At 36.0% G+C, this 27,198-nt stretch overlaps 1 protein-coding gene across 3 annotated transcripts; it reads left to right on the top strand.

Annotated features, from left to right (window-relative positions):
- The first annotated feature begins 1,219 nt into the window (after positions 1 to 1,219).
- On the top strand, positions 1,220 to 24,643 carry LOC110113839 (receptor-like serine/threonine-protein kinase ALE2). 3 transcript variants are annotated; one of them, XM_028693807.1, is made up of 17 exons: positions 1,220 to 1,720; positions 11,756 to 11,878; positions 11,959 to 12,096; positions 14,888 to 15,067; positions 15,145 to 15,267; positions 15,359 to 15,463; positions 15,602 to 15,682; positions 15,759 to 15,956; positions 16,056 to 16,445; positions 16,555 to 16,599; positions 16,747 to 16,851; positions 17,011 to 17,382; positions 20,714 to 20,865; positions 21,005 to 21,137; positions 22,435 to 22,830; positions 23,397 to 23,640; positions 23,724 to 24,643. In XM_028693807.1, the coding sequence occupies exons 1-17, from the start codon at positions 1,642 to 1,644 to the stop codon at positions 24,373 to 24,375; spliced, it is 3,516 nt and encodes a 1,171-aa protein (XP_028549640.1). In that variant the 5' UTR covers positions 1,220 to 1,641; the 3' UTR covers positions 24,376 to 24,643. The 3 variants fall into 3 exon arrangements, with proteins under 3 accessions (XP_028549640.1, XP_020702201.1, XP_020702202.1); XM_020846542.2 differs by lacking the exon at positions 21,005 to 21,137 and having other exon boundaries at positions 1,224 to 1,720; positions 20,714 to 21,004; XM_020846543.2 differs by lacking the exons at positions 1,220 to 1,720; positions 21,005 to 21,137 and adding an exon at positions 5,183 to 5,330 and having other exon boundaries at positions 20,714 to 21,004.
- The last annotated feature ends 2,555 nt before the right edge of the window (positions 24,644 to 27,198 follow it).

Here is a 27,198-nt window from a genome sequence, read left to right as displayed (position 1 = left end):
ATCATGTCAAATATTCACACCCCTAACTTTAACAAATCTAGTTATATCGCAATTTTTTTTTTGAAAAAAAATAAATAAGCAGTACTAAAAAAATAGGGGTATACTGACCCTGAAGATGAATAAATTACGACAAACACATCAAAGAATTAGAACTGTAATGCCTCACCAGCATATGCCAATTATTAATTGATAACTTGCGTATATAGAAAAATTTTAAAGAATATTTTATTCTTAATCTTTAAGATAATATATATAGTACATTTGTAATTAAGTTGTTTGAATAAGATAGTTAGCAAAAGGAGACATATAGTAATTTATACTCTTTAAATAGTCATAGATAGGAATACTACCTATGTATAATTTATTAAACATGGCAAGAAATTTTTATAATTAGCATGTATTTTGGAGAAAGTATTTATTCATAAAATTTGAATCTCCTTTAATAATGCTTTTCAATTATTATGTTTTAAAAATGATGTATTATAGTTCTTATTAAAAAAAAAAAAAATCTTTCTACTTAGACTATTTTTTTAAGAGAACAAGAGTATCTACCGCTTCCACCTCCAAAGGAGGGCAAATTATTGCATCAGGTCACCTGACGCAGAGATATGTTCGGATATTAATAAAATATTATTTTAAATAAAGCGCAGGTAAAGCGCAAGTAAAACACAAGTAAAGTGCATGTAAAGCGCAAGTCAAAAGCGCAAGTAAAGTACAAGTAAAGCGCAGGTAAAGCGCAACTAAAGCGCAAGTCAAAAGCGCAGGTGACGCGGCAAATTTTTATTGGATGTCCAAACTTATTTTGGCGTTAGGTGACCTGATGCAATATTTTGCCGCAAAGGAGACACATGATGACATAATTAATTCTTTGGTGGGCTTACTAGCAACGAACCCCACAGATGCAGGCATGGGCGGATCCCCATGGCAGTCCCTCAAAAATTTAATTTTTTTTAATTTTAGAGGGTATATTTTGAAATATTTTGAGTATTTTGGGTATTCCCCCCCCCCCGGAAAAAAACTTTTTGCCCTAATTTTATCAATTCTAAGCATCTTTGTCTATCTCTCATAATTTTTTTTGACCATCCTAAAGAAAGAAGCTAGATCCGCCCTGCATGCAGGATCACACGGTTATTTCCTTCCCATTTAAAAAATGGTGTCGCATGATAAAAGAATCAATTATGAATTAGAGATTCACAACCACACTCCCCGGCAACTCAGCTAAGCCCTGAGCTTTTACTTTAGTAAAAGGGTAGCTCTCCATCCACTTACAGACTAAATCAGCCTCATCCTCTATTCCATTCCCATTTCACCTCCCCTTCCTCACCTGCGTTTTGTTTAAGAGCACCTTTGCATATTCTTTGTGATTAAGATCGCAAAAACGTAACTTTAATTGCAATTTCGGGGCAGAAGCGGTTTCTGCTCACTGATTGCTCGCGCAAGGAGCCCCCTTTTTCTTCTCTTATCCTCCTTTCTGTCTCATGGTGGTATCCGATGAAAGCTCCAATTATACTGACATGGGCTTGCTTGTTTTCTTCTCATTTGGCATCTCCTGGTGCTTGTTCTTGCTGAATGCGCTTGCTTTGTACTCTGCTTGTTTGTTTGATGCGTGTTTGGGCGAGAGGGTTTTGCCAATAATTTAGAATGGAGAGGAGAGAAAGCGATCTTGTTCGATGTGTACTTCGCTGTTTGGTTTTTTATTTAGGGATTTGCGGGATTGCAGGTGAGAAAATCTATCTAAAAGTGCTTCTTTGATGTTTCTGTTTCTGTATTCTTCTTCTTGTTGTTCTTCTTCTTCTTGCAGCAATACCAGATTCATCTTGTGATCTGTAGCCTAAGTTTCTTTTTTCTTTTAGCTGCAGTATGAGTTATTTTCTCTTCGATGTTTTGCAAGCACTGGTTGATTATATATTGTTTTTGTTTGATAATATAGCCTTGTTCAGCTTTTACTTGGTGTTTTTTTGCTTAAAAATTTATTTTTTCATGATAAATGGCTTATTGTTCTTTCTACTTGATATATATGAGCGCAAAGATTTGCTATGAATGGATGATTTAGGTTATGGCTTGTTGTTCTTCTTGATGATGCTTTCTTCACCTGTTTGATTATTACCATCTCTTCATTGTATTTTGTTGCTTCTAGTGAAGTTAATTATATGTAATGCATCAAAGAAAATAGTTCTTAAGAGATGATCCTTCTTCTATCTTATAGATTGTTGACATTCCGTTCCTTGTGTTCAGAGTGTACAAGCACCCTTTGTTTTTTTGGATCTTCTCCACTTATGCTTACCACTGCCTCTTACTACCCCAGTTAACATTCCAATATTTTTACCACATATTTCAGTGTATGTGGCATGTATGCCATTGCCTCAAATTAGGCTTCGTTTGGGACGACTTTCTTATTGCTTCTTAAATTTTTTTACTAGAATATTGTTTTAAGAAGCAGTAAGAAGACTTTCTTATTGCTTCTTAAATTTTTTGTACTAGAACATTGTTTTAAGAAGCAGTAAGAAAGCCGTCCCAAACGAAACCTTGAGACGGCTTTTTTGTTGCTTCTTAAAGAAGTTTTTTAGTACATAAATTAAAATTTTTATACTAGAAAGCTGCATTAAGAAGCAACAAAAAAGTTGTCCCAAACGAAGCCTTAGTTTATTTTGGAGCTTCCTAGACTGCCCTTATGAAAAGTAGGAAGCTTCAAATTTAGCAAGTTGCCATGACTGCTTTAGTAGTGCTGTAGTGGAATGCCTAAATCCACTGCAAAAGCGCCTTCCTAGAAGGGAAGCATGATGTGCCATACATAAACACAAAAGGAAGTGATTAAGCATAGTGGCACCAAGCTTTATTTGGTTTGATTTGAATAAAACCTACATCCATGAAAGAACAGAAAACATCTTATCTATTATCAAAGAATCCACAAAACTCTTAGAACCCAAGCTGGTGCACTTGTTAATGCTGAAATCCTTCAGTCAGTCACATTCATGATAGACTCTAAATGGAGTGAGAAACCCCAGAGAAAAGGGTATGACTTGGAAGCCTTCAAGATTGTCTAATCATACTCAATATGAGAGAATCCCTTATATAACGGAAACTATACGAACACTTGGTTCCTCATTTCTCTTAAGGAATGCTTCTACATACGAACCAATGTAAAGGAAAAAATGCAAGGAGCTGATGAGAGGGATTTTTTGATCCCAGACATGATTTCCAGTAATGATTAGTGAGTATGGAATCAAAAGGGATCAAAATTGGCCTTTGTCAGCGGTCAAACTCATTTTTCAATCCAAAAGCTGAAGCTATATATGAGGGTCAACTCTTTAGTATTTCAACAACATTATATTTTTCGATTTTTTGATATAGGATCAATCGATTACTCTAATGTGCTTAAACAATATATCCCTTATGTGAGAGCTCTCAACATTATAGCCATCGTTTCCTCACAATATGAAGAATTTCAACATCAAGTATCATACATCGTAAGCTCCTACTTAACCACTTGGTGATGCCATGGATGTCACCCACTCTTGAATTTAATGAACCATGGTGGAAGGTAACCAAGATACATGGGAGCCACAAACCACATGAGTCATTCGGTCTCAATCAAACCCAGCTGTAATACTATTTTATTAGGGAGGAGTATAGAATCATAGGGAACCATAGCTGGCATTGATGCATTAGTTGTAAAGCCCATTATCAATCCAACATCTTAAGTTTATGGATGAGGGCCTATCTCTTAGTATTTTAATATCAATATATTTTTTAACTTTTTGTTATTGTATTAACCAAAAACTCTCATGTGTGTTAATGATAGCCTTCATGTGGATCAATGCAAGCTTGTTGCATATAGTCAGTCCAATCTCCTATTGATTGAATAAGGGAATATTGAGTATTTATATCATATGTAATGCTTCTTAAGATCCAGTGTAATGTATGTTTCATCGAACATCAAAACAGTATTTCCAATAAAATAGTTCTCTCATTTATTTAATATTGTGATAAAAATTGGATCTCGTTTGTGGCTCAATTCTAAGTCAAGTATTCTAAGCTCCTAAAGCATCGCAGGATTTAACACTACTTTAACAATCATAGATGGTCTAAAAAATGTCAAGAGACCTCCAAAGCACTTCTGCTGCATATCAAGATGGATCCATCAATACTAAAAGTACCTCTAAAGTGGTCGTCTCCTCATCCTGTATGCTATAATGGCATTACCTAGCACTGGATAAACTGGACAGCTTAGAATTGATCTATTTGGTCAACACCTGAAGTTCACCGACTATATCATGCCTTATTTTCTTTCTTGAAAAGTGCATGTAGCATTCATTAAAGCAAGAAAAGAAAAGGTACAAAAGAGTACAAACTAATAGTTCTGGAACCATTTCTATAACTAGGAAGCTAAACTTTTTTGCTTTTCTAAAGTGAGCACTTCCTCAAAACCCCACCATTCTCTCATTGTTTACTCTTAAGACTTCTATAAAATATGATTGGATTGTCAAAAGAATTTTAGTTCTCTATATCTCATTAACTTCATTCAAAATTTTCAATTTTAAACTTCATGTCATAATAGTACAATAAACTCTAATATTAATTTATTGTATTGGAGCATGTAAATTGATTATAGAATCGTTTTCTTAAGAGTGAAATATGACGTGCCACAAAGAAACACAAAAGAGAGTGATCTAGTAAATAGAGAATATTGAAATCATGATTAATGTTGGTTGGATTGAACACATCATACATCTATAGTGAAGAGAGGATCTAATTTATCATCAAAGAAGCCGCAAATTTAATGTACATAATACAAGGACAATCACCATCCCTTCTGAAATCCCAAGTGCACCCTATCTCAAGAATGAAGAAGCGCAAAAGAACTCCCTAAGAAAAGATTACCTCTTACCAATATACCATCACCAAGATTATGATGGCCAAGCCCTAGCTGATGCTACTCAGTGCTAAAATCCTACAACCTCCATCAAGAAAGAATCCAAATCAAAATATTTGCACTCCTCTAAACCTTGTTGGAGAATGTTTGTCTTACTTTTTCAATAGCTTATGAACCTTAATTGACAGGCTATTGTAGAAGCCTTCAAGCTTAGCTTGCCAAATCCTAGCCAAAAGAATCCCTCATATAGCAACAACCTTAAAACTCTTGTTTTTTTTTTATGTTGTCCAATGAATACTTCTGTACCCAAACCTATGCAAGACAAACAAGCTGGCATCACCGGAACCAAGAAATGGGTTGTAGATTCCAGCTGCGATTTCCAATAGTCTTCCTATGGAACCAAGAAATGGGTTGTAGATTCCAGCTGCGATTTCCAATAGTCTTCCTATGGATTGAGGCAAGCCTGCTACAATCTAGTCTTTTTATTTTTTATGTGATGAAATAAGGGAATGTTGTAGGTATTTAAATCTTTGCAATGTTTTTTCATATCAAGTGCAATACATCTTGTTTATCGTTCAAACAAATTATCTGTCTACCTCATATGTAAAATTCAGCAACATAAGTGCATATGCGTTGATAACCCTCTTTGTTTATTTTAATAAAGAATATGATTAATAAATTTAGTCCATTTCCAAGTACTCTCTTGCGGATCCATGAAACAACTCTCAGAAATCTTTTTCCCGTAAATATCCCATTCCAAAAAGAGAAAGTTCGAAACAATTGGGACTTTTTCGTAGATTGGATCTATATGCATCAGGATCCCGATTCATGGATCTCTCAGTTCCAGAAATAAGAGGATCAAACCATTTCTTCTGACTCTTTTTCAAATTCGATAAATGACCCGTATCAATAATTATGATCTTACATATGGACAATTCCTCAATATCTTGTCCATTCGCAACAAAATCTTTTCGTGGCTCATTTTGTACCAGAGAAACCCATACTGTATTTTCGTAAGGTGATACACACTAGCTAAAAATCCGCCTGGTCCTACATCATAGGCACACTGGGAGCGTAAATAATTGTAACCATATACATATGAAATGACAGCAATGGAATCCCAATCCTCGGTTTTTATTTGTAAAGTCTTCTTTTCCGCTCGCCTGGAAGGGACAAAAGAAACATCTTGTTTTTTCTTCAACAATTTAGGATCTCTAGTGGACCTCTCAGTAGGATTTGTTCTTTCTTTTGGATTTTTATTTCATTTCGATTTTCTTTTCCTTTTTGGAAGATACAGGAGCGAAACAATCAACCTAATTCTATTGGAAGACCAAAAAGATTCTTCCAATGTTTGAAACTTTAGCGTGGGCTCATGAACGGACACCTTTGGCTAATTTGATTAGCTGGAAAGCCCGAGCCATCAGTGAGATACCACTCTGGAAGAGCTAGAATTCTATTCTATTCACTCGTGGGATCCTGGCGGTTCCGGGGGAGGGGGGGGACCCCCACGGCTCCTCTCTTCTCGAGAATCCATACACCCCTTATCAGTGTATGGACAGCTATCTCTGAAATTGAGATATTTGCACCCTGTCGAACTTGATTTATTGTATTTATTTATTGTATGTTGCTACTCTTATATGTAGTATGTGTGATAGATTGAACTTGATTAGTTTGACGAAAATATACGCTACCATAATACATGGTTGTTCTCTAAGAGACAAGAAATTATATGTTTGTTCAAAATCTAATGCAAGTTAAAAAGCATGCTCAAGTAGTGGAATTAGGTGAGGTGTCATCTCTCTTGATATCATGTCTCAAACTAATCCTAAATTTAAAGAGTGCATTTTGATTTAGAGAAAACATATGATAAAGTTCCAAGAGAAGTGCTATGGAGGGTTCTAGAAAAGAATGGGATTAATAATGCTTATATTTAAATCATTAAGGATATGTATGCAGGAGCTGTTACTTTTGTTCAAACACATGATGGTTTGACCAAGTATTTTCCTATTTCAATTGGATTACATCAAGGATCAGCCTCAAGACCATATCTTTTTACTTTAGTCATGGATGTTCTTGCTAGAAATTTGCAAGAGGTTTTACCCGGTGTATGCTTTTTGCTGATGATATTCTTCTTGTTGATAAGACTCAGGGGCGTAACCAACCTTTGTTCTTAGAGTTTGGGGGGGGGGGGGAATATGGGGATCAACCCCCTGATAAAACTAGAGAGGGAGTTGAAGGTAAACTTGAATTATGGAGGTCAACCTTAGAGTTTAAAGGCTTTTGTTTGAGTAGATCTAAAACTGAATATATAGAGTGTAATTTTAGTAATAATAAATCTAGTAGGGGGATTGTGACTTTGGGTGATCAAGTCATTAACAAGAGTACACATTTTCGATATATTGAGTCTATTGTTTAGAGTGATGGTGAAATAGATGGGGGATATTATTAGTAGAATTCAAGTTGGATGGTTGAAGTGGAGGAAAGCATCGGGCTTGCTGTGTGATAGAAACGTCCCCCTTAAACTTAAGGGAAAATTCTATAAGATGGTGGTTAGACCTACAATGCTTTATGGTGTAGAATGTTGGCCATTAAAAGAGAAACATATTACTCAGTTAAGTGTTGCAGAGATGAGAATGCTCAGGCGGATGAGTGGCTTTACTCTTAGAGATATGATATGAAATAAGCATATATGTGAAAATGTTGGAGTAGCTCAAGTGGAAGATAAAATTAGAGAGAGTTACCTTAGATGGTTTGATCATATAAAACGACAACCTTCCGATGACCCGGTTAGGAAAGTAGATGTATTAGATTTGACTTATGTTAAGAAATGTAGAAGTAGACCTAAAAAGGTCTGGTTAGAAAATATTAGAAATAATCTTTCTTTATTAGATTTAAATGAGAATTTAACTTTTAACATGACACAATGGAGAAACATAATTCATGTAGCTTACCCCACAGTGGGATAAAGGCTTGATGTTCTTGTTGTTATTTATTGTTGTAGTTTTAGGATCTTTAGTGTTCTTAGAACCCAACAACATTTTTTCAGATTTATTAAAGTATTTATTAGCAGTCATTGTGCCTTATTTTAGGTAATTAAATTATACTATTTTGATATTACAAAGACAAAATGTTCTCTTTTAAAAGCTATTTCATTTCAGCCTGAATTATTGTAGGTTTCTCTTCTAATCTCTCTATTTGCTTCTACATACTCATCAAATAGATTTTAGCCTGATCAATTAATTTCATTTTTATCAATGTTAATTGACTTTCGTTATACATATTTTCTTGTTCAAATAAATTATCTATGTCCAACAACCAATCAGTAAAAGCTTTAGGATCAATTTTACTTTCATATTTTGATACTTCTTTTTTAATTAATTTTGATATCACATCATCTATATTAAATATTTGGCATCCTATGATTTCCATAGACATAGTTATTAAAGACCTTGAATTGTCTATAAAAATAATTTCCATAAACATCATTACCATGATCAAGGGTGGAGTCCGAGTCACCAAGATTTTCTTAGTGGGGGTACAAACTGACACTTCTAGAAATTCTCTCAACTTCTTTCATTCAAGCTTCAGATTGGTATTGACAGTTTTAAAAAGTTTTTTATTAGAATTTTAATATAAAAAATAGATGCGGATAAAAACTTAATCACTTATAATTTTTCCCTTAGAGTCTTTAATTTTTAAACCATTTATAATCATTTAATTTTCAACACTATTAAATATGTCCTTTTCAATATTAGTAATTAGACAGCCATTCATCCAAAAACTTCTATATGATTGTTTAAGCGGATCTTTATCATTTTCATAGTAGAAGGCTTGTTTAATTGTTGTAGCAATTGATAATATCATAGTAAGCTTCAAAAGTTTTTGTATAAGCAAAATTAATTTGCCCATCTTGATTCATTAAATCATTGCATTTTTTCCAAATAGTATTATGAACAGTATTGATGTGACCAACATGTGCTTGAAATATATCCTCCTTATTCTAATTTTTAAATTTGTTGTGAACAAATTATCACCGCTTGTTTATTCTTTTTTGTCTAGTCTATAAATGTAACAAAACAAATAATAAGCTAAATATTTTGTAATACTATTGATGTAGAACTACGTATGGATGCAATGATTTTTATTAAGATCTTGCACAACTCTTGATTAGAGAAATAACAAAGAAACTTTTAGCAATTTACAACAACGGATTAAAACATAAGAGGGGTCACGCCTGCTTAGGCTAAATCACATAATCAGAGATTTGAAACTTCAAAATAAATTAGAAGACAACATCATGCCAGAATAGTAGTTTCAATAAAAATCCCTAGTCTAAAAATAAGAACTAGAAACAAAGAAGTAAACTCAAACCCTACGTTCACTAAGCTTAGCAGAAGCAGGTGGAGGCATCCTTCGTGGCTGCAATCAATTCACAATAAAAGGTTAGACTTAAGAAACACAAGAGGATTTCGCTAAGGACCGGCGACAATCTTCCACTCGACGGTCCCCAATGGTTCTTCAATAGCCTCTACCAAATGTCCAAGATGCGTTCTAGGTAATCCTCAACCGTGTGATCGATCCTCGGGTTGACGTCAAAGAAAGTTGAATGGAGAATGTGCACGAAGCCGTGTTCGTCATACTCAAGTCCGTACTCAGTGGCGGGATCGGCCATTCATAGATGCTAGACGACGACGTCTTCCCAAGGATTACGAGCACTCTTGAGTATTGTTGAAGAGAAAGAAGTTTCTCTTCAACTTGAAATAGGGAAGAGGCAAGGAACAATTCCCCTTCTAAAATCTGAAATAAATTTTCAGATTTTGAAATTAGAAGATGGGAAAATAGGAGGAAAATTTTAATCCTAAATTCCGGTGGAGACTTAATGAGAGAGAGAGAAGATTGGAGAGAGAGGGAGGGGCGGGTAGGAGATAGGGGCCGACAGCTTTAAGGAGTGGGGAGGGATTTATGGAGGAGTGATTTGGATTCCTAAATTTGGGATTAGAGATTAGGAAAGATTTAATTGGTTCTAATTTAATTTGAAATTCAAATTGGATTCAATTTGTAAACTTCCCTAAAATAGTTTAATAGAATTAGGAAAGGATTTGAATCTTGAATTTAATTAGTTTGGATTCCAAATTGATCCCAAATTAATTCAAACTAAATTAGGAGATTCAAAGCAAGGAAAGTGGGGTGGGGCCGGCGGTTCCTCTAGCATGGCCGGCGGCTATAGGGAGATAGGGAGGGAATTGTGGAGGCATTCAATGCTATATTGAATTAAGGAATTAAATTTGGAATGAAAGATTTCATCCAAATTAATTCAAAATTCAAATAGGCTTTGAATTAGGAAGTTGCCTAAAATAGGATTATAATTTAGGTAACTAGTCTAAATTCAAATGGATTTGAATTTAGTCATGAATAGAGTTACCTAAAATATAAAATGCTAAGTTAGGAAAGGTTTAATGGCAAGATGATGATGGAGGGAAAAGCCCAAGAGGAGGGGCCGATGGTTTAGGGGAAGTTTGGCCGTGGATGGTGATGGTGGGGTTTGGCCGACGGGTGGGAGTGGGGAGTTAGGGTTGCCGACAGCTTAGGGAAGAGAGGAAGGGGGAAAGAAGATAGAGAAGTAAAATCATGAACTCGGCTGTCTCCAAGGTTGATGGGTGATCCGAGTTCCCTCTCCTAGAGATTCACCAATCAAACTCTCAAGCTCTCCTAAGAACTCATGCATGGAAGAAATTTTAATCAATCATTCATTAACCTTGAAAAATTGTACATGAGACTCAAGATATAGAAAGACGATAATGCCCTCGAGGCTTACATACGACATTCCTTTACTAAAAGGGTACAACGGGAAATAAAATAAAATAAAACAAATACAATGACACATAAATAAGAAAATACATGAAATAAATCAAAAGTACAACGACTCGATCGTGGCCGTAGATTGGTGGCCACGCCTCTGATAAACCTTCAAAGATCTGATGTCCCCATCAACTATATTCCAACCAATTTTTGAATTAATTAAAACATTTGGGATTAAATCTACTCATTTTATTTCCAAGTTGTTTTTGAGGAAAATCATGATCATGAGGTGGCATGATCCTTTTTGCAAGTAAGCTTTTCACATTTTGTCATGGTCATTTGGATTATAGTTTGAATTTTTTTTCTTAATTCATGATCTACTGGAATATTGTTCAGATTTATTTCTAAATAAATTTATTTGGAATTTATACTATAATAATCACCAATGACAGTACTCATGTGTAAAGTTCACTAGCTTTAACTTTTCTTTTGAAGCATCTCTCCATAAAATTGGTTAGATTCATAATTTGTTGGTGGGAAAAAATATATATTGGCTCAAACAACAAGCTTGACAATGTCATAAAATATTTAGTAATGACAATATTTTTACTAAATAAAGACCTCAACAATGCAAATTAAAATTGGTTACAACAACTTGGAAATATCAAATTGATTCAAAATATACAGTGACTTAAACTACAATCTCCACAATATATTTTATTACAATGATAGCTGTGAGTATTTAATTAATACTAACAATTAACAAATATCAAATCAATTCATTTATCATTAAAGTAGCATTCTTAGGTAGTTAGGTCATTATGCTAAAAAAATTTGTCAAACTTAGATTTAAAATATATATATATATATGACCAGTGGGGGAACGGCTCCACAGGTCCCACTATAGTTTTCCCCATGTCCACAATATCATTTTCTTAAAAATTATTGCAAAACCATCGCTGTGTCAGTAAGTTAAATATGTTACATTCATACATTTATGACATTGATCATTTCCTGAATAAACTTCAAATAACTGAATTCCCGCTTATTTTTATGAGGGCCATTGTGTGTTTTCCTTTGTAGGATTGGGGGCCTCTCCACCAGACATATCTCTATATCCTTACAACCAGATGATATCGTCAGCTCCTCCATATTCTGAAAGATCAAGAGGTATCTATGCACCAAGTCCACTGATTGTTCCCATAGGTAATGTTGAGAAGTTTGATTAGCCAAATCACTTTTAACATAAGAGTTCATTCGAGAAATTTATTTCTTGTACTTTATAGGTCCAGTTGGAAATGCTTCAGTCACACCATCATCAAGGTCTGAGGCTGTGTCCCCAATCATCCAGGAAATAGTACCATCAGTGCAGCTCACTCCCTCACCACTAACAGCAGTGTCTCCCCAAATTCCTCATCTAACTGGTAAATCTATTACTATATGAAAATTTAAAGTATCCAACATAATTTTTTGAGCATGCTATTAGTACAGCCAAAAGTCCTATTTTTATGAAGTTCTCTTGATTCTACAATAAAAGTATATGATCATATTTACACATGTATCTGTTTTGATATTTTTTCAGTGATAAATACTATGGAAGTTTTATTTTCATACAAATCAGTTAATTTCATTGTTAATTGTCATAATAGGATGCAGACCTGTGGAGCAATTAAGCTTTGTTCAAAAATTTTCCATCAATAATACTTTTAAACTTATTTGAAATTAATATGACTTGATCTATGCACTTGAATTATATTACACATTGGCAACACGGGACACAATAAAGGAATAAAAATATCTATTTTGTACTCACAAAAGAGAAAAGTGGATAAACTAATAATATAGCCAATTATATCAGAGTAAATAATGCAAATGAAGCTAAATATTCATTTATTTAATAGATATTCAAATAACAGTAAACCAAAACAATAACACTGATACAAGCAAAATAAATGTAAGTAGAACAAATAACAAGAAACAAACCACCGAACCCACAAAGCAAGTACATAAAGGTCTACTAACAAAATATAAAATACCGAATATAGTTTGGTATTGATAACTCTGCTTCTGAACTGGCGGTCCATCTAGCACTCCGACAGGACCTGCTATGAAAAAGTAATAACAAGTGAGTTTGATAAATCAAACTAGCAAGTAACTCCTATCTATAAAAGTATAAACGATAAAGGAGTGTGGCATGCAATACGAATAATCAAAATGTGTGAGTAACTTATAGTCACTATATAAAAATAGCAATGAGACATGATATGTTTCCTATGACAAGTTTTGATATGCTAATGTTACCAATGCATATGTCAAATTGCTACATGTTGGGGAGAGATGAGGAGTAAACACCACAATGACAAAAATAACAAGAAAGTAAAAGCAGCGGAAAAGCAAAAAACAACGGGATTTAATGTGAAAAAATCCAAAATATGTGAAAAAGCCATGGAGCCACACCATACTAAGAAATTTACTATGAAAATTGAGAGAGATAGTACATATCTCTCTTCTCTCTCACTCTATCTCTTTGTTTCTCTTCTCTCATGCACCGTCTCAATCTTGCCCTCACTGAAAATACAATAGGTTATACCAACCTACATAGAAGCACATCATGTCTGTGCTGTTGCAATAAATTTTCACAGATATTATATAAATCAACATGCCAAATATAATTGTATAATTACTATGGTTTATAGGAATGATTATCATTTTATTTAATAAAACTAAGGTGCAACAATTAAAATTCTATATCACATGAATTTACTTGAATAAGAATTAATAAACAGTAAATCAAGATAGGGTTTATTCCATCATATGATGATTTCATTATGAACAACAAAGAATATTTACCACTTGTGTGTTATCATACTGAAGAGTTTAATATAGGACTGACATCTAAGCAATTATCAAAAGAACCTAAATTCAAATAACACGGATTACGCCCCTAATGAATAAGGGGTATGTTTATTCCAAAATAAATAATAGTTACTTCTAGGTGAGCAACATGAAACTCCAAGCCTATTAGATATTCAACTAACAAAGTTACGAGGTCAATGACTCAAAGGTCTTACAAGTGAGAATCTAACTCAAAAAAGGAATTAAATATGCAAAACATAGCATTGAATTTAATCAAATTTGAATACCTAAATCTATAAATAAAATAACAAAAAAATCAAAATTGAAATCTAACGTAATATAATTCATCATTAATTCTAAGAAGAAAATCAATTATGGTCTTTGGAAAATTTCGATTCGATAGAGGAAAAAGGAGATGAAAAAGCTTTGAAACTCTGTCTTCTTGATCAAATTAAATAGAGGAAGGAAACAAAGGTAAGAGAAGTTTGACTTACAAAAGAGAGCTCCTTTTTGATGTCGGTGCTACATAAAAGGAAGAAAAAGTTTGAGAACGTCTCAGATAGTGGTTGAGAGAGATAGAGGCGAAGAGGAAGGAGAAGGTAGAGATTTGTTGCGAAAGGGAAGGAGGAGAGAGATTTCGGTGGTTGTAGAGAGGCAAGGGCATGCTTAGAATGATTCCCTAGGCTTCCTATTTGGTTTAAATGGTGAGAGGAAGGTTGGTGAGGGTAGGAAAATTTCGTTAAGGCGGTGAAATCACATGACTATTGCAATTGGAGAGAGAGTCACGGTTGACGAGGCATTCGACTCGTTTGCGTGCGAAAGAGGCAAGAACTACATGGTTTGTGGGAGAGAGAGGTGGAAGGGCTTGGCTTGGTTTGGCCGTTTGCATGAAACACCTAGACCGGTCGGTCCAGGTTTGGCTATTACAAATTATACCCCTTTTTTCGGTGGTACAACTGTGGACTCCATTCTGGTCCACGTTACTTTATGACACCTCAAGATTTATGGTGGATCTAGACTATTAGCAGTCTGAGTGCCCTAAGATCCTTTAGAAAGGCTACACATAAGTCCCCAAAGAAAGGAATTGAGGTTGAAAGTTGTTTTAACAGTCGCTACTGCAAGATTCAAAACCCCAGATCTCTTCTTTTATCCCTCATATTCATTTCCTGATCACCTAAAGTTAGTCCAATTGACGTTTCTACTCGTGTCCATTCTGATTGAGCACAACCACCATAAATTTATCCGCCTTTCGATCAAATGAAACATTAATCAACTTGAATGCAATTTACATATGAGTTGGCTAAATTAAATTTTTGGCTATATTGGAGCTTTTCACACTTCTTTATTCTCTTAATTCAGGCTCTGTTCCAAACCCTCCAAGTATGCTGCCACCAAATCCCATGGCTTCTGCTCCCAATTTTCATGCTGCAGCGCCGTTTATAACCAGCTCTCCACCTGCTCCTGCTAAAGAACATAAATCACCAGGCTCAGTATCTCCTCCTCAAGGAAGTCAAGCGCCCAATATTTTCCATAATCCTGGTAAATAATGTTTCATTAAAACCTCTGACAAAGGATCTCAGCATATTAGTAAAATTTGGGATGTTCTCTCTATGAAGGCCATGATCTCTCTCCTTCAAGTGTAAATCCTCCATCAACACAAGTAAGAAGTGGAACACCTATAAGTGAAACTCCGGGAAAACCTTCTAATGGTTCTCCGACAACATTGCCACATGCTGCAGGTACACAGCTGAAAAAACAGGTAACACAGGAATCAGTTGGATCTAGGGATGTTACATAAAACTGAGTTCTCATTACATTTCTCTTCACCAGCTCCTTCTCCAACAATAGTTCCACTTAGTCCACCGGATCTTCTTCCAAATGTTCCAAGAATAGCCCCATCAATGATCCATCCGCCTGGTGCAAAAGGCTCCAATGGTAAGCGTCTGCCGCCTGAAGTTACACTGGCTCAATGCACTTTGGTCAGTGATTGCAATTTTGTTTTTTATTTCTTTTTCTTTGAAACTCTAGTTGTAATGTTTTGTTTTTTCTTTTTATCATATATGTCATACACAGGGCCTACGATTTCCCCAGCGGCTTCTCCTTCCACAGGAAAATCAAGCCATTTGTCTCCTACCAACAATTCCCAATTCAATGGTATTGTTATTGTGCACCTTTTGGGAATTGAATTAGAAAAGTTGAAATACTAATTCCTGATCGATCTTTCGTTCAGGATCAACCCCTATTATTAGTCCTTCGCCACATGATTCAAATTTTACACACGCTCCATCCTCACATCTCCATCCTCCTGAAGGAAGAATAACAAAGAGCCCTCAGCCTGCACCAGCTATGTCAGTTCCTGGGCATAAAGGTGGCAAAAGAGGAGGAACACCGGAATCTGCTCCGTTTTCACTACCCCCTTCCCCTTCAGGTTCTACCATGCTTCTTAATTGACTCTTCATTATTATAGCAGAGTTTGAATTTGTAAATTGTCATGATGTTTTCATTAACTTTCCTGTTATTTTTCTAGCTTCTTTACATCCTCCCTCAACTTCAAACCATCTTGCACCAACTCCCAAGGATAAGAGTAATCCCACCCTTCGCCCTGTTGTCTCTCCAGCACCTTTGCATCAATTTCCGCCATTTCCAAGGAACAAGGGAAGGGCCACTCCTCCAATCTATATTGGGGGCCCTGTGATCTCTCCAGCTCTTGTGAATCATCCTCCAACTGATGTTCCAAAGAATGGGAGAAAGCATAATGCTTCTCCACCTAATGTTGAAGGTCCTGAGGTCAATCCAGGGCCTTCGCAGCCTCCAATACCATCATGGAATAATATGAGGCCTTTTGCTCCTTCACCTCATGTTGAAGGTCCTATTGTCAACCATGCTCCTTTTCATCCTCCCATAGAGATTCCAGAGAGTAAGAGAAGCTATCATACTCCTACATCCAATCATAAAGTTTTTATAGTTTAAAAATGCTAGAAACCAGGTCCATTGAAATTAATCATAATCTTAATTATTTGCTGCAGGACCTTACTTTCCTCCGGATCATGCTCCAATTTCATACCCAAATGGTGAGAAATCTGCTACTGCACCTTCACTGACCCCTTAACAAATGCATAATGGATGAAAGTTCATTTGTTATTTCTAATTTAATATTCAACTCTATGTTCTTTTTTGTTTTTTTTACTTTGTTAATGATCAAGATTGTGTCTTAACAGGACCAATTTATCATCCTACACCTTCTCCTAGGTATTTCAGGGGAAAGTCTCCATCACAATTGCCACAACCCATTCGGTCCTTACCGCCTCCACCGCCAAATTTGAGTATGCAGCATTGATTACATTTCTACATATGGCGCTGTGTTACTTGTTATTTTGAGCATATTCTTTGATGCCTTGATTTTAATGATTGTGAGTGAATCTATTGTGGTATGTGCCTTGAGAGGCATGTTTATTGATGGTTTTAGTTTTTCTTGTTTGCAGATTGTGGCCCTATAACATGCCAAGAACCACTTGCAAACCCCCTTCCAGGGGCACCTTGTACGTGTGTCCAGCCAATTAAAGTAGGACTTCGTCTTGGTGTTGCATTGTATACATTTTTCCCCTTGGTTTCTGAATTTGCTCAAGAAATAGCATCTGGAATTTTTGTGAAACAAAGTCAAGTACGCATCATGGGAGCAAATGCTGCGTCTGAGGACACGGAGAAGGCTGTTGTCCTCATTGACCTGGTTCCACTTGGAAAAGAATTTGACTATACAACAGCATTTCTAACCTATGAGAAATTCTGGCATAAGCAGGTGGCCATACAGGCTTCATATTTTGGAGACTATGAAGTATTGTATGTTCTCTATCCGGGTTAGTGACTTTTTATCTTTTTATTGGTTTCGTTTTTGCACTTAAGGTACCCTAAGGTGTAGCTTTTTGTTCTAATTTTTACTGTTTTAGCTATATTTTTTTGTAATTTAATCTTGAAAATTTATTTTTGCTATTTTTGGTCTAGTTTTTATGGTTAATGTTAGGAATTAATGTATAGAATAAAAGAGAAAATTACAAGAAGATTCGGAAGACAAGAAGTGTGTGTTGGAGGCTGGTTCTCCTAAATTCATGGCCACATGTATTTTACTATATTACTCATTACAATTATCAAGATGGTGACCTTGAATAAAAGGACAAGGCAGCCACCACAGAAGATATAGATTTCGTTTAGGACAATTTTCTTTACTTCTTTTTAAATCAGCTTTATACAACAACAACAGCAACATGAAACTTTTATTCCACTATGTGGGGTCGGCTACATGAATCATTTTTCTTCATTATGTTCTGTTAAGAGTTAAATTCTCTTTTAAATCTAATAAAGAAAAGGTCATTTTCTAATATTTTTCAACCAAGTATTTTTAGGTCTACCTCGACTTTTCTTAACATAAGTCAAATTTAATACGTCTACTTTCATAACCGGGTCATCAGAAGACCACTGTTTTATGTGACCAAACGATCTAAGACAACTCTCTCTAATCTTATCTTTCACTCGAGCTACTCCAGTCTGCCGGGGGTCCAAGGGGGCACTGCCCCCTTGCTGGGTTCGACCTGCCCGGTCAGGTCACGGGGTCAAGGGGAAGCGCCCCCGGAACAAAATTATATTATAAGAGTAATTTTGAAATTCTGCTTGTTGTATATGCTCAATACCGAGCGTACCAAGCATGTACCGCTCGGTACCGAGCGGTACCGAACGTGTACATGCTCGGTACCGAGCTTGTACCGCTCGGTACCGAGCGGTACCGTACGTGTACATGCTCAGTACCGAGCATGTACCTAGCAGTACCGAGCATGTACCTAGCAGTACCGAGCATGTACTGAGCGGTACCGAGCATGTACTGAGCGGTACATGCTCGGTACCGAGCATGTACTGAGCGGATGAATGAAAGAAAGTTGAATCAGGAGTTATTCAAGCTTTCGTTACTACACGTCAAAGTCAAGGCCACAACACCGCGTACCTGCTCTTCCGACCTAACCGATGCCTGAATGTTTCCTGCACTCACAACTTCGGCTTAATTTCTTTCCCTGCGTCGTCTCCTTCCGACTTCGTCTCCTACACTCACAGCTTCGTCTCCTTCCCTCACAGCTTCGTCTCTTTCCCTCACGGCTTTGCCTCTAGTTCGCCTTTCAATTCTCACAGGAATTCCTAATCCTATACGCGAATACACAAACACGAATCGGCTGCGTCGTATTTACATATATACCGAAGAAAAAATTTCGAGGCGGTACCTCATACTGCCTCGAGGCGTTACGCTCTAATGCATATGCCTCGTGCGAAAAAATCGTAGGCTTTGCTGGATGGTTCAAGGCATAAGCCCCGATACGCATGACTTTCGCCTCGACCGCTTTTTTAATGGTTGATACCGCAACCTGTGCTCCATAACTCTCTCCCATAATTTTAAAGTATGACACATTAATTTAATGCATCTATAATTCGTACAATCTTGTGCATCACCTTTATTCTTTAAAATAGGAATTAATACACTCATTTTTCACTCATCTGACATCTTTTAAGTCTTCATAATAATATTAAATAATTTAGTAAGCCAAGAAATCATCAGGGCTAACAGCTTTTCAACACTTCATTTTCTTTAAAGCCTCTCTAACTTCATTTTACTACTACGTCGATAAAAACAAAAAAAATTATTTTTATTTAGGGTGCTAAGGTCACTAAAGTCAATCACATTCTCATAATTTTCATTGAAAAGTAGAGAAAAATATCGCATCCACCTTTGTTAAATATCGTATTCTAATAAAAGTACTTTTTGATCTTCATCTTTAATACACTTCACTTGAACTAAATCCTTACTGCTATTATCTTTTTGTCTAACTAACTTATACATATATCTTTCATCATCCTTAGTATCTAATATATCATATTAACCGTTAAAAACTAAAATCTTTACATTACATATTGCTTTCTTAGACTTCTTAAGGGTCTCTTTATATCTTTCATAATTATTATTATTAGAATTTTTACATCTAAACCAATATTTATAACAAATCTTCTTATTTTTTATATTTTTTTTCACATTTTGATTCCACCACCAACTATTCTTAATATTAGGAGTTTTTCTTTTTGATACTCCAAGCACATCTTTTGAATATTTTTAGTTCCTTCCACTTAATATTAGCTTCTTCATACACAGACAAAATCTTAAGATCTAGTAGCTTACTCTAAAAAATATTTTTGTTAATATTCTTTAAATTCCCCAATCTAATCCTAGAACAACTTTTTGCTTTATTTTTTATTTTCCACCTCTTCATTTTAAAATAAAAAACTAATAAGCAATGTTGGACACATAAACTTTCACTCGGAATAACTTTACAAGCTTTGCAATCTAAACGATCTATTTTTTTAATAAGAAAATAATCAATTTGAGCTTTACTATAACCATTCTTACAAGTGATGATATGCTTATGTTGGCTGAAATAAAAAAAAAAGAGAACAACGAGATAAAAAAAACTTTTGAATTGAAGAGATACATCTCTTCACAAAATAACCTCTGATTGAGTTCCACCTCAAACAATGGAGCGCCAAATGATGCAATATGAGATTGGATCCACAAAAGTAGGGAAAGAATCATCGAGAGGCACCGAGTAAGCAATGAGACTAGAATCCATAAGATTTTCAACATTTAACATGAGTGGTATGGGCGTTTTTGAATTAATTTTCTCACTTTTGATATCCATTTACACATGGAATGAAATTTTACTGAAATTGATTCATCCTCTAGTTCACATATCCTGGTGTCCTTGGGAAACATTTAGCATCTTTTTGAGGATGGCAGGATTAAGCAAATTCCTGCCTAGTTTTTTATGACGTGCTGTTATGAACTTTGATCAATCGGGTGAAGCGCTATTTGCATGGAAAGCTTGAAACATCCGGTCGATTGATACTAAAACCCAGAAACTTCAACCCTTATCAGATTTTAGAGGAAAATTCTTGAAAGTATCGAACTTCTTTCTTAAGAAATCCCAAAGTGAGGTGAATGAAGAAAAAACTGGAAAATGAGGCCCACCAAAGCCCCTATATCACATTTTAACTAATTTGAGGTCTTGACATTTTAATTGGGACCATTTCTTTGGCTGGTGTTGCAGTGCTGCTTTTTCACTATCCCAGCAAGTTAGTTAAATATATTGCTTTATGCAGGCCTTCCTCCATCGCCGCCTACTGCACCTGCATATATTAATGTTGAAGGGGGAGCATATGGTAATGCCAACAATGCTAGGGGAATTCGACCTCTTGGAGTCGATGTGAGAAAGCAGAATGGAAAACGGAAACCACGTGGAAGCCTGATAACCGTAATAGTTCTATCATCTGTAATATCTTTGGTTTTAATTGTTGGAGCTGCATGGTTTTTGTTTTTAAGGCACAGGGAGCATTCAGATTTGCCCGCACCAAGTTCTCAATCTTTACAAACTCCTTTTGCAAAACTTTCAGGTAAATTTTGTACCGGATAGCTTTATAAATGCTTGCATTTGGCCTGTGCTTTCTAACCTAGATGCATGGACCATAACGTCCTCAAAATTCTTCTTCATATTTCTACTCTTTGTTTCTTTGTGGAAGGGTGGAGGTAATGTGCCGCTGCATGGCATGTTGTAGATTTATTTAGTTCTTTGTTTACTATTCTGTATAAGTAGAAGCACATCATCACATGCTTTCTTTTCTGACGCCTGCAAATTTTATTTGGAAAATTTGTAATTCAATTCCGTCCGGCAGTCTCTTTTCTTTAACATTGATGTAGGGAGATCATTTGATGAAGTATTTCAAATAAAGTTCCTCAGAACTAGAACACAAAACCAGTGAATACATTGTTAAATTCCAAAAATATATTCATACTTTTTCCCTCTTACAACTCCTATACTTATAAGATAGCAAAATAAACCTAGAGAAATCAAGAACATTCTAGAATTCTTGTAAGAAACTAAATGACATATGCCTAAGGAGTATTTTAACTAAGATGCTTTGCATCAAACATTCTAGGTGATATTTGAAATGAAATGTATATCACTTTGAGAAGAAGCAAATTTTATGCTTGATTTACTTTGAATTCTCTCTCTCTCTATGCTGTATGTAAAATATTATGTGCTTGATTCATTGCTATTATATTGAGGGTTTTATATTATATATATTAAAATACAATTATAGGTATTTTCAAATTTCGTGATATTAGATGTCACCCAATTTGCTCGACGTCTAATATCAACAAAATATAATGCCATTGTTATTTTTGAATTTTTATTTAAAGATTGCAGTGAACTAAATAATTGACATATTTAAAAAACATAGATTACATTAGGGATGCCAGTGACAAAACATCCCATAATTTAGAGAGATTATTTTGTGCGGACACTGGACCGTTCGGAGGCGAATCGACTCCGGACGCCATCCGATGTCCGCACAGAATAATTTTTCCATCATTTATGCCTATTTAAAGCGCTCTATTTGGGGTTTGGACAATGCTATGACATATCTTGGCTATTCCTATATGAGACTCTATTCGGTGGTGCAACGGCAGCACATAGCTCTGCTACCCACCTTTTGCTGCTTTCTTCCATAGGACAAAAACCACATTTACCAGCTTCCCATATTTGAGGAAATGCTGCCCGTTTTAGGCTACTTCCCTAACACTTAGTGCCATTGAAATGTTCTTCATAGGGTTTGCAGAAATGCTCCTTTTTTAAGGAGGATGCAAATATTTCTTTGCTTGTGCTATACTGTAGGATTATTGGTTTTTATGACCACCTTGTTTATTAAAGATTGAATAAGAAATAGATTGGGACATGACATTGGCAAATGAGAAATAGAACATCTATATTTCTATTCCAGAATCTTACTGTTTTTTTTTCTTTTCAAAATGAAAAAAATAGCTGGTCGAGCTGTACCTGTGACCACTGGAAGTAGACCAAATTCAACATCAGCCTCCTTCAGCTCCAATCTTGCGACGTACACCGGATCAGCAAAGACCTTCAGTCTAGTCGAGATAGAAAAAGCTACAAATAAGTTTGATGATTCAAGAATTGTTGGAGAAGGAGGTTTTGGGCGCGTTTACAAGGGAGTTCTTGAGGATGGAACAAGAGTTGCAGTGAAGGTTCTCAAGAGAGATGATCAGCAAGGAGAACGGGAGTTCTTGGCTGAGGTTGAGATGCTTGGCCGTTTACATCACAGGAACCTGGTCAAGTTGATAGGTATATGCACAGAGGAAAACACTCGCTGCCTTGTCTATGAACTTATACCAAATGGTAGTGTGGAATCACATCTACATGGTAAGAATTGCCTCGACATATTCTGATTGTCTTTTTAATTAAATCTTTTCAATGGGTTCATCTGGTTGAAGTTTGAATATAATCCACTTGAAGTTACAAATAAGCTTTTTGAAAGTTTGCATTTCTAAAGCATAATTCAGTTTCTATGGTTGAAGGAATCTTATTATGAATTTCAAATCCATTGTTTTGGTGTAAGTAACCTTGTAGTGAAAACAATTTAATCTAGTAAATTTAAGAAAAAAATATTATATTTACTAGCAATCAAATAAGCCCTTAGCATTTTGGTTGAATATATTTTGGGCAAACATTTGAACATACTGATAGGAAACACTTGTGTTCCCAAGTGTTTCTCACCAAAACTGAAGTTGATCCGATGGAAACTGCTGTCCACAGCAGAAATACAGCAGAAATCTGCTGTTTACAGCAGAAAAACAGCAAAACGACGCTGAAATCTGAGAGAAAACTCAAAGAAAAGCTTGTATTCCACTAGTCGATGAATAAATTAGCAAGATACAATTGATCCTCGAACTGATGATATAGTGCATTTTTGATATATTTAAATCCAGGTGTGGACAAGGATATTGCTCCACTTGACTGGAATGCACGCATGAAGATTGCGCTCGGTGCAGCTCGAGGTTTAGCCTATCTTCATGAGGATTCGAGTCCTCGGGTCATTCATCGGGACTTCAAATCCAGCAACATCTTATTAGAACATGATTATACACCCAAAGTTTCTGATTTTGGCCTGGCCAGGGCTGCTTTGGATGAACAAAATGAGCACATCTCAACAAGAGTTATGGGAACTTTTGGGTATAAAATGCCTGGAACACTGCTATCTGTTAATATGAAGCCATGCTTTCTGTTTGATATGAACTTTCTCTTCTTTTCTTCAGCTATGTGGCTCCCGAATATGCGATGACAGGTCATCTTCTGGTCAAGAGTGATGTTTACAGCTACGGCGTCGTTCTTATCGAGCTTCTGACTGGGAGGAAGCCTGTGGACATGTTGCAACCACCTGGTCAGGAAAATCTTGTTTCTTGGGCTCGTCCTCTCCTGACAAAGGTGGACGGATTGGACAAAATCATCGATCCAACTCTTGGCACCAATTACCCTCAGGATAGCATTGCCAAGGTTGCAGCCATTGCTTCTATGTGCGTCGAGCCTGAAGTGTCCTACCGTCCGTTCATGGGTGAGGTGGTTCAGGCCTTGAAATTGGTATGCAATGAGAGTGATGAGTTCAGGCATTCAGAAAGCTGCAGCAATGAAGGATCCTCTGCAGTAGACACAGACACCAGAATCAATATTGGTTTATGTCAAGGACCAGAGAGAGGAATATCTCAATCAGATCTGTTTTATCCATCTGCAGGTTATGGAGAGGGTGCTTCAGGTTTGTTTCAAATAAATTCAAGCTCTGGTCCTCTTAGGACAGGTAGAAGCAGACATTTTTTTCAGAGAATTAGAGAGTTAGCATCAAGGAGTGCGAGCGAGCATCGATTTGTGCACAGATTTCGAAGTAGATCAGAGCATCGTGAAGGATGGCCTTAGCAGTTCTTGTAATTGATTTGATCAATGGGTCTTTGATTCTAGTTTGAAGCACTTGGAAGCAGATCTGTGCTATGATTTATGAGAAGATTAGGAGTTCACTGTGTTTGGAATAGAATGAGCTCTTAGAATATGGTATCTTGGCTTTGAATGTGAAGTTGAAGTTCATGAGCGACAACTGGTCCATTTTTTCACATTGCAAGGAAAACAAAAACGAAAGTGTACATTTGATTGTGGATTCAAATTAAGGAAATGGTTTGGTTTTGATTCATTTTTCTACTTGATTACACTGAGTTTTTGTTTGAAATGATTTTTTTTTATTGTTTCTTAAATCAGCTTTCTAGTTGAAAAATTAAAATTTCTTACTAGAAAACTGTTTTTAGAAGCAATAAAAAAGTCATCCCAAATGAAGTCTTAGTTCAACAATAAAGCTTTGTTTTCACACAGGAAGATTATTCCATAACTACACACAGGAAGAGACGAGGAGATCGACTAGGAACTGTGCTCTTGTAGAAGAACAAGAACAATAAACTGTTTAATATAAACTTCTACATGAATATGATGAGGAATAAGACATCCTACATAGCTTAAAAAGAGTTGTGATTAGAAGCATAGCTTAAGTTAGCTAGAGATAAGAAAACTAAGAAAAAACAAGTTTCAAAAGAGCTTTAGGGAGCAAAATGGGCTCAGAATAGAAGTTTGGTATCAATGCAGATCATCATGGGCTCTGGCAAAGTTGTTGGGGCAGAAATTCTCAAAATAATAACTGGCCAGTCAGAACCTGAAGAACAAAGTCAGTGCAGAGCAGCAGTAGAAATAAAGCTTCCCACTCAATAGTAGGAAGAAAATTTGACAAGAATAGGAGAACTGTCATGAAAGGAGTTAGACCACCATGTTGCATCTTAGATATTGATGTGAATAAGTGGAAGTGGATATATAATGGATAAATGAGAAATATGAATAAATGAAGGTATAAGTGAGAATACGGGACTGTATACGTACGACTTAATTAAAGGAAAAACTATAAAATTTAATTTGATAGTTGAAAATGCATGGATGAACAAACGTACTCCGATGAATGATTCTCGATACATGATATGTTAAGGTGGAGGGATCTAATGTGATTCTAGAATGAAGGACCAAGTTAGAGGAGCTCATCTAGAATGTAAGGGATCTCATCATTCATGGGATTCCTCCATAGATCATATGTGATCTTTTAGGGACAAACATCACTATGTTGACTAATGAGAATTTTCTAGTATGGAGAGGGAAGAATGGAAGCTTGTCCATGGTTCACATATGGGTTTTCTTTAGTAGCGAGATTTGGAGTCATTAGGGAGATCAAAGTCATAGGTTGTCAGCTATGGCTTACTTGTGGTCCAAATGTGGCCATCATTAGAGAAATCTCTAATTAGTGTGCTGAGGGTTTCATTGTGAAGCTCTTGATACAATAGATTTATAAGTATTAATGATGAATCAAAATTTTGGTAGTTGGATCATCCAAAGTTTTTTTCAAAAGATGTATAGACTAATTCTATCACAGTTAAAAAATGATGACAAAAAGGAGCAATCTTGGTATCAAAATAGTCATATCTTTGAGAGCAATCCAAACACGATAAATAGCTCACACTACATGAAAAATGTTATTTTTGACGGTAATTTTCGCCAGAAAATGATCAAAATCCATTAGAAATTAGTATTTTCAGCGAAATATTTATGCCGGAAAAACACGCGTCAGAAAATTGCTACCGGTGTAAAACAGTCCGTTGGAAAAATTTCTAGCGGATTTCAGGCGGAAAAAAAAAAACCATCGGAAATATTTTCGACAGAATATATTCGCCGTAAAAATTAAAAAATAAAAGGTCCCACCCGCGCCTAGCCCAGGTGGGCTTGCATCCGACCCGCGTGACATGCCATTTGACCCGCTTGACTGGCCCAGATGTCCCCCGCGCGACCCGCCTAAACGCCTGCATGCCCCCTGCGCCACCTACTCAAACGCCCACCCTCCGGGATATCTAACAAAAAATCTATCGAATATATGTCATCAAAATCCGTCAGAAATCCGCTTGAAATTCTAACAGAAAATATTCCACCAAAAAAATCCACTAGTAATGGGCGATTTTCTTATAGTGTCATAAATTATATGACTCTAGGAGTCCCACTAATTTTAAAAAAATTGATAAAAATTTGGGCCACTAAAAGGTAGTGGTGAAATTGTGTAATTTTTTAGGAAAAAATATATCTTCCCGAAAATATATATTACAACTCCAAAAAATATTCAAAATATATTGTGGGCTCCGAAAATTCGGCCCCGGCCTCCGCTCTCTTTTCTTATTCGGCGAGGGAGTTTTAACGAACTAAGTTCCGAGATAAATTTTGGAAGGCACATGGGTTTGTAGATAAGACACTACCTAGAGATTTCGCCCTCATTTTGTGAGGACTTTATGATCTGAGTTCTGGTTTCCTATAGGCGCAAGCCCCTATAGTTAATTACCTCTCCCGATCATGAGAGAGAACTTTCGATTAAGGCTAGTCATCGATCAGATACGTAGAATATACGTGTTATCTGGCATATAGTAGCAGCAATGGATTTGGGATATTGAGGATTGGGAGTTTGGAATTTGAAGGATTCGATATTTAGAAATAGAAATTGCACCATCTAGCACTTAAAGCGGATGGTGGGGGAATGGATGATGAGCCCGATCAAGATCCCATGGTTCCGTCGTCCCGGGCCATCGTGGTCCCTGGTCTACTTAGTCAGAGGAGGTAGTCGACCCAACCTGACAGAAAGATCCTTGGCACATTTTTTACATTTAAAAACTTATG

This window comes from Dendrobium catenatum, unplaced genomic scaffold, assembly GCF_001605985.2.
Source record: "Dendrobium catenatum unplaced genomic scaffold, ASM160598v2 fragScaff_scaffold_370, whole genome shotgun sequence".
Classification (NCBI taxonomy): domain Eukaryota; kingdom Viridiplantae; phylum Streptophyta; class Magnoliopsida; order Asparagales; family Orchidaceae; genus Dendrobium; species Dendrobium catenatum.
Note: the sequence above shows the minus strand (reverse complement) of the source record. Positions and strands in the feature narration are given on the sequence as shown.